Source organism: Pteropus alecto, unplaced genomic scaffold, assembly GCF_000325575.1.
Source record: "Pteropus alecto unplaced genomic scaffold, ASM32557v1 scaffold761, whole genome shotgun sequence".
NCBI lineage: Eukaryota > Metazoa > Chordata > Mammalia > Chiroptera > Pteropodidae > Pteropus > Pteropus alecto.
In genome coordinates this window covers 100,146-107,940 of record NW_006431558.1, presented here as the reverse complement: position 1 = coordinate 107,940, position 7,795 = coordinate 100,146, and the positions used below count along the sequence as shown (strand labels likewise).

Here is a 7,795-nt window from a genome sequence, read left to right as displayed (position 1 = left end):
ATCTTGACATGCATACATCTGTGAAGCCATCACCACAATCAAGATAGTGAATGTTTCCATCACCCCAAGAAGTTTCCTCATGTCTCTTGGTAGTCAGTTCCTTCCCTGCCCCCCAGTCCCTGGCACCAACTGATCTGGTTTTAGTTCCTATAGCTTTGTATTTTTCAGGAAGTCACATAAACAGAATTATACAATATGTAGTTTTGAGTTTGGCTTCTTTTACTCAGCTTACTACCTTTGACTCATCCATGTTGTGTCTACCAGTAGTTCGTTCCTTTTTATCATGGAGTTGTATTCTGTTATGAGGGTATACCAACTTATTTAGCCTTTCAACTATCGTTGGACATTTGGGCTGTTTCTAGTTTTGAGGCAATGATAAATAGTGCTACTATGAACCATTTTCATTCAGATTTTTGGGGAGATGTTCATTTTCATCTTACACTCTTTTATTTTTACACTGAAATATGTGATCCCTCTGGAATTTATTCTTGTATATGGTTAGATGTAGGGTTTAGGCTCTGGCTTCTTCCGGGCAAATTGACCTGGCAAATTATACATTTTCTGTGACAGTGCAGTGCCACCTTTAACCCACATCATGTTCTTGTGTTTTCTTGAGTTCCTTTCTGGATTCCCTCTGGATGTTTTCCCAGAGCAAATGTCATGCTGTTTTGATGACAGTGCATTTTGCTCTTTGCCGAAGGCAGGTCTTCCACCTTCTTAATCATGATTCTTGGCCTTGGAAGCTGTTGAGGAGGTAGGTATGGTCTGACTCACTGGTGACAACCTGCTTGCTGCATGAGGGGGCTGGTGCCAGTCCCAGCACCTGGTGTGAGGAGTGGAGGGGGCTAATATCCATGGAGATTGAATCAGATGTGGTTGCTGGGGAAGAATGAGAAGAGATGAGTCCCAGCGACTGGCCTTGAGGAACTCTGTCATCTTGTTCCTTGCAATTGAGAAAACGTCTTTTTAATGATGGCCGTGTGCTGGTTAGCGTTGTCCCCTCTGAGGGCAAGTGTCCACCCTGCCTTAATCTTTTTGATGATCCTTGCGTCCCCAGCTATCGGGTACAGAACTTGGGCAGCAGTGCTTGGCCGTTGTGGAGGAGGAGGCCAATCGCCCTCCCTGCCACTCATTCCCTTTGTCAGCTTAGATGTGTCACTTCTTTCCATTCCACACTCTGGGTCCTGTGAACAGGGACATTGGGCTAATTCCACGCTCTGGGCCCTGCAAATGGGGACATTGGGCTGACCTCTGAATCAGACTCCTGCCTGCCTAGAGCCTCTGAGTCAGTGGGAAGAGGCAGAGTGGCTGTGAGCTGCTTTGATTATTGCGGTTAAGAGTGAGGGTCTGCCACTTCCTGGGCATGACCTTGGTCACTTCATCTGTCCAGTGTCTGTAATGTCCTTTGAGGAGCAAGGATGACTATGGCCCGTGCCTCATGGGTCAGGATTAGAAGTGATGGTGGGTTTTTTTGCATAGAACTTGGCTGGTAGTAATGCCAGCCGGGTAAATGTCAGCTGGAAGGAACCCAGGGCTGGCCTTTTGGTAGTAGAGCTTTCCTTAATTTTAACAGTAACACGTGCACCTTGTAACAGTTTCAACACTATGGACATCTCTAAAGTAGTGAACAGAAGGTGCCACTTCCACTGAGTCCCTCTCTCCAGCAGTAACCTCAGTTACATTTTGTCCAGGTTGCTATTTTGTTTCACTCAGCCGGGCTGGCAGTCCCTGTCCTATAGCAGCCGAAGTGGCAGTTGAAGGCGGGCCAAGGGAGAGGTTTCGGTGACTCGCCTTGCGCCGGGTGCCTCAGGCTGTCTGTGGGTGGGTATTACTCAACTCTCCCCACAGGGGAACTGGGCTTCTCTGCAGTTTTGAGCTCAGGGTGCACATTCTGCTTTCAGTATTCATCATAAGAAACAGGCCTTGAAATAATTCCACTTCTAGATGTTTTCCTACATACTCACACAGATGTATAAAAATGCAGGTCCAGGGATGCCCACTGTAGCTATGTTGGTAAAAGGGAAAGATTGAAGATGATTTCGGCGGGCCCCAGCAAGGAGCCAGGGACATAAATGGAAGGTCTGTGGCTGTTAAAAAGGACAGTCCTGCTCTTGGGAATGTATTGTTTATCCTACAAACATACCTGCCCATGTAGGAAACAGGTGCAGGGTCAATTATTGCAGCATCACCTGAGGAGAACAGAATTATTGGAAGCAACTTGGCAACCCTTGGGAGAGGGCTAGTTAGATAGGCAGTGGGTCAGGCACACAGCGGGGACTCTGTAGCTGCAGAAAGAGTCAGAAGCCACCAGGGCTGATGAGCAGGTCTCCTGGTGTAACGGGCTGAAACAGAAAAGTGCAGAGAACACCTTTGGGGGTATGGGGTATACTTATATCTTGATTGTGGTAGTGGGTTTGTGGGTGTGTGTCTTTGTCAAACTTATGGAACTGTACACTTTAAATGTTAACTACACCTTACTAAAGTTGGTTTTAAAAAAAAACACAACGAAAAAGCAAGGTGCAGATCAGTGAGAAAGGGAAGAAAAACAATTCATATTTGCTTTTATTTGCATAGAAACACTGCCAGGAAACAAAGCATTTATAAAAAGTTCTTTTTAGAGGAGGAGGGAAAGTCAGGGAGTGGGGAAGAGATTTAACCTTCTTATAAACTTTAGATTTTCCAGCCATATGACAGTGTAAGCAATTCCGTGTTGAAAATAACAAAGTGAATGTTCTGTTATGAACAGTTGAGTTGTGGTTTAGTAGGAAGAGTTGTGGTTAAGCAGAAAGAACAGGTGCAGAACTGTGTGGATACTGTGTTGCTTTGTGTAAAAGAGGGAGGATGTTTTTATTATGAAGGCATCAATTGTGGAAGAAAAGCAAATGAGGGCAGTGGCTGCCCCTGGGGAGGTGGGCATGGGAGAGGAAGGCTCACTTCCTGTCATGCCCTTTTTTTCTGTATAGTCTTTACTTAAAATCACATACACATATGGGGCCAGTTGGTTGTGAATGGGGTTAAGAGATGGAAGTGCAGGCCAGCAAGGCGGAGAGCCAGACACTCTCAAACCCAGGTGATGCAGCTCACCAGAGAGGCGAGGAGAGGGACTCTGGTGACACACACACATTTAGTCTTGCATCTATTTTTTTATTGAACATTTGGCAGTGACAGAGGGATGTGAGGTTTAGGAGCATTTTTGGTTTTTCCTTCCTGCTCATCAGTACCACAGGCCCCGGAGAAAGACTGCCGAGGGGTGGGGTCCCAGCAAGTAAGCCTGTCCGCCTCAGGCCCCCTCACAAGCGCTGGAACCTGGCTCGCCTTGGCAGCCTGGTCTTGAAGAGGGACTTGCCGGAGGCCTCAATGTAAGTGATGCTCATCTCTTTGGGGCTGATCTCCACGTAGGCGAAGCCGCCCAATGAGTTCTCGGCTCCATAGTGGAAGCGCAGGTAGCCGTTGGGGACCTTGCGGAAGTGCTTCTTCGAGGGGTCCATGAAGTTCCCAGCCCCACTCAGTATGAAGCCCAGGCCGTTCTCATCCTGAAGGTACTGTGGACGGAGGACCCAGGGTCAGTGAGTCCCCAGCTCCTCAGTGAGGTCTGCCACGGGCTTCGCGCCCACCTGTCTTGAGTCCAGGGTCTCAAGTGGTCCCTGACCATTGAGTCACCTTGGGCAAGGAACGTAACCCCCTCTGGGCCTCAGTTTGCCTACCTGTCGGAGTGTATTGATCCTACTTCATGAGTCTGCACTGAGTAAGCTATTGGCAATTGGTAGGTTTATGGAGAACTCTGTGCTGTTTTCTGGTCACAGAACATAGAGTCTGAGGGAGAGCGACATTTGGGAGACCCCCAAACAGCAGGAGAATCCCAATGTGCTATGTGGCACACTGACCAGGGTGGAGATCCCTTACCTAGCTCCCCACCTCACCCCGCCTGCAGGCCCCTCACCTGCAGGTTGTGGTCATGGCCACTCAGATAGGCAGTGACCTTGTAAGTGGCCATCAGTGGCAGCAGTTGACGGACCAGGCAGTGGGTGGGCCCATGCTCGGCAATGGACCACACGGGGTAGTGGCCGGCCACCAAGACGTAGTCCTCCTTGGCCGCCGCCAGCTGCTTCTTGAGCCAGGACAGCTGTGTGCGAGCCATATTCAGGTCTCGGGGCCTCTGCGGCTGCTGGCTGAGGAAGTCATCTGAGTTGCCACACAGCGTCACTGTGTCCAGCATGAAGATGGCCACGGTCACATTGGACCGTGGGATCTTGAAGTGCAGGCGGTAGTAAGGGCTGGGGAAGTTCCTGTGGTTGGACAGAGGTGGTGGGCACACGTGTTGGGTGGAGAGGCCCCGGGGTCAGCTCAGGCTCGTGGTCCCATCCGTCCACCTGAGCGAGGCTTGGGGGATGGGGCAGACTCACCAGCGTTTGGAAATCCTGGAGTACGCGATCTGTGCTGACACATTGCCCAGGTGGTCGTGGTTGCCAGCCAGCACGTACCAGGGCACGCTGCGGATGGACGGGGCGGAGAACACATCCTCAAAGGTCTCCTGCAGCCAACAGAAAGGGCACCCCCACTTCAGGGTCGAGCAGCTACCCCGAAGCTCCCACCAAGTCAGGAGCCGGGGACAAGAGAGACACGGAGTGCTCTAGGTCCCTACAAGTGTCTGCTTCCCTCTGCCATCTTCAGGTCTTCAGAGTCAAAAGGTCGAGTGGCTTCTCTACATGTCCCCTCCCCCCACTCCAGTGGTACACACCTGGAACCTCTTGTCATTGGCATCCTGCACTCCAGTGAAGTAGAAATTGTCCCCCAGCGACAGGATGAAGTCCGTACCCAGGATCTTTGCGGTCCTGGCAATCTCCTTGGCATTGGCCGTTTCCCGGGCTGTGTAGAATGGGGCGTTGGGGACCCCGCCCCAGTCACCCACGGCCACAAAGCGGAGGATGGGGGCAGTGCTGTCAGCCAGGGGGAGCACCAGCGCGGCTTGCAGGATGAGCAGCACCCTCCTTGTGTCCATCTGGGAGGGGAGACACAAGTGTCTGGGCGCCTGGCGCTGAGGCCGGGGCAGCAGGCTCTTGAGGCTCCCACTTGCCCTGCCGTGGCCCAGCGGGAAACCCTCGGGGGTGCCCTAGTTCCCAGGGCTTCAGGGGAAGGGTTGGCAGGGTGGGTGAGCAGGCAGGCGGTGTCCAGCCAGGGGCCAGGAAGGGTGACCATGCAGGCTCATTCTGCCCTCCCTCATCCCGGGCCCAGCACTCACCCTGGCAGAGGCACAAGCCAGTCAGCTAGGCACTGCAAAAGGCAGGTGAGTTCCAGGAATGAACTGGCAAGGGTCACTGAGCCTTTATGCTGTGGGGCGGAAATGGATCATTAGTGAGGATGATGCAGTTTCTCCGAGGATTGTTTCAGAAGCCCTCCCCTTGGGTCATGTGAGCTCTGGAGTTCCTCAGCACTGGACCAGGATTGGGGTGGGGGTCTGGCACACGAATGTGGCCCCTCCTACACTCACAGCCTCTGTCTGCCCACCCAAGCTTGTGTCATGGGTCCGAGGTGCCTGTTATCTGCCTGTGTGGTGTATGCCTTGGCCAGGCACGCGTCTTGTGTGTCCGTGTTTTCTGAGGACGTGTTTGTTGGCCCGTGTCTGGGTGTGTCGGAGCTGCTTTCTGTGTGTAGCCAAGCGTGCCTGCCTGGGTCACATGTCTGCTGTGTGCCTGGGAGTCCTGTGTAGATGTGTACACTGAGCTGACAAGGTCCGTGTGGTGTCTGTGATGTGTGACTGAATTCTCAACTGAAACTGTGTGGGACGATGACTTGTGTGTCTGTTTTGTGCCTGGGTCGTGCTGTGTGTCTGTGCTGCGTCTCTAACGCGAGTTGTGCGTATGGTGTGTGTGGCGTTTGACAATATCTGAGTATGTGTCCCAGGGTCATTCCCCTCCCCCAGACAGCAGGGTCTCCCTTTTCCAGGAAGTCCTGCCCACACCTTCCTCTCCTCCCCACCCCCATTCCTTCAGGAGGAACCCAGGCAGGAGGCAGCTGATGACGGGACATGTGACCATAGGCTTTTGACCCTCACACCCTCAGCAGCTGCCTGCAGGCTCTCCAAGTGACCCCAGCCCCTGAGGGTAGGTGAGCAGGCACCTGGGCAGTGGGGCCCCTGCACGTGTGGCCTGACCTGCCCCTCACCTCTCTGCTTTCCTTCTCCCTCCTTGATTCAACCCCTACACACACTCTCCTTCCTGCAGCCGCTTGCCAGGGTAGATGGGGGGCCCCTCATTCGACCTCTGGGTCTCCCAGCACCCGCTGGTTGTTTGTCCCTCTCATTCCCACGGCCCAGACAAACAGGAAGTGGGTCACGAGGACAGGCGGAGAACCCTCCCCCGGGGACGCAGGAGCCTGCGTCTACACCCGCGGAGCCGGTCTCACCTGCGATTTATGAGGCCCGGGATTAAGGTCACGGCCAGGCTCCGGAGCCAGCCAAGCTGAAGTGAGGGGCGCTTGCAAAGCCAGGCTTTCAGGTGCAGAGGCCCAGCCGCCCTTCCCGTGGGCCTGGGGCCGGCTGGGGAGAGTGACCTCTGAGGCTCAGTGCTCCCCACCTGGCCGCGCCCCGGAATCCTGCCTTGCCACCCGGCGCCGCCACGCCTCTGGGCGCAGGCAGTGCATCTGTAAAATGGGGTAACGCACCCTGGAGGGCAGCCCAGACCCAGTGATCGAGAGGGCGGGGTGTGGGGTGGCTCTGGAACCGGATTTCCTTTCTTCCCCCTGCATGGGCCCAGAGCCGCCACTTGCCTTCACACTTGGGGCACCACAGTCCCGATCCAGCTCTGCGTGGGGCCTCACCACGTGCTGGGCCACCCTCTAATGAGGGGGTCTGTTGTCTTCAACCTCAGTTTCCTGCTCTTTAAAATGGGTGTGAAGGCGAATTTCAAATCTTCCTTGCAAGGAATTCGAAATCACTGGAAGTTGAAAGGCCCCTCCTTCTGGGAGCCGGAACTCAGTCCTTCCTGCCTTCCTTTGAGTGTGTGGACTGAGGGTTGGGGGTCGGTGGTGGTGAGGGGGGTCTCATTTGACTCATCCAATGAATAAAGTATGTAAAAGCAAAAGATGGGAACTTTACAATGGAGACTTCTGGCAGACGCCAACCTAATCCCATGGTCCAGGCTAACATGACAGTTCTAAGCCTCCTTGACGTCCCCGTGAAGGGCACCTCACCTCTGGGTTTCTTCCAGCAACCTGTAACGACGGGCTAATGATGACAGCAATACCAGATGCACCCAAATTGAGAAATAGTCTACAGAAGGCCTGGCCAGTACTCTGCAAAAATGTCCCAGTTATGAAAAGGAAAAGGTTTGAGGAGCTGTCACAGACTGGGTGAGACCCAACAGACATGAGGACACAATGAAATGTGAGATCCTGGGCCCGAAAAGGGGCACTGGTGTGAAAACTGGGGACACCCAAATAAAGCCTGGAGTTTTGTGACTTGTAACACAACTAAGAGACATAATTTCTCAGTAATGCAAGTGGATCATGGTTCTAGAAGATGTTAGCCATATTGGAAACAGTGAGAAGTATATCGAGTTCTTTGCACTACTTTTTGTAACTTTTCTGTAAATCTAAAATTATTCCCAATTAAAATAGTTTACTTTGAAAAAGCGCATGATCCAAGAAATCGAAAAATGTATTCAACATGCATTGAGCACCCACTGTATGCCCAGTACTGGCTGACACAGCAGTAAACAGAACAGACGGGAAAACCCGCCCTGCTGGGGCTGACAAGCAAGAGAAATTTATATTCTAACTGTTAACTACTCTCCTTTCT

The 7,795-nt window shown here is 52.7% G+C and overlaps 1 protein-coding gene across 2 annotated transcripts; it reads right to left on the bottom strand.

Annotated features, from left to right (window-relative positions):
* Positions 1-3,105: 3,105 nt before the first annotated feature.
* ACP5 (acid phosphatase 5, tartrate resistant) lies at positions 3,106-6,421 on the bottom strand. Of its 2 annotated transcripts, none has more exons than XM_006905831.3 (6): positions 6,403-6,421; positions 5,240-5,328; positions 4,739-4,999; positions 4,404-4,531; positions 3,941-4,286; positions 3,106-3,542 (listed from the first exon to the last, which is right to left on the bottom strand). In XM_006905831.3, the coding sequence occupies exons 3-6, from the start codon at positions 4,997-4,999 to the stop codon at positions 3,291-3,293; spliced, it is 987 nt and encodes a 328-aa protein (XP_006905893.1). In that variant the 5' UTR covers positions 5,240-5,328; positions 6,403-6,421; the 3' UTR covers positions 3,106-3,290. The 2 variants fall into 2 exon arrangements, with proteins under 2 accessions (XP_006905893.1, XP_006905898.1); XM_006905836.3 differs by lacking the exon at positions 6,403-6,421 and adding an exon at positions 5,489-5,628.
* Between the last annotated feature and the right edge of the window lie 1,374 nt (positions 6,422-7,795).

What these genes read in the sequence shown, in the direction of transcription:
- ACP5 (XM_006905831.3), bottom strand. Translation starts at nt 4,999, where the DNA reads ATGGACACAAGGAGGGTGCTGCTCATCCTGCAAGCCGCGCTGGTGCTC. An exon ending in TCCAGGATTTCCAAACGCTG is followed by an intron (nt 4,287 to 4,403) that starts GTGAGTCTGCCC and finishes GTCCAACCACAG; the next exon opens with GAACTTCCCCAGCCCTTACT. An exon ending in GCCATGACCACAACCTGCAG is followed by an intron (nt 3,543 to 3,940) that starts GTGAGGGGCCTG and finishes CTCCGTCCACAG; the next exon opens with TACCTTCAGGATGAGAACGG.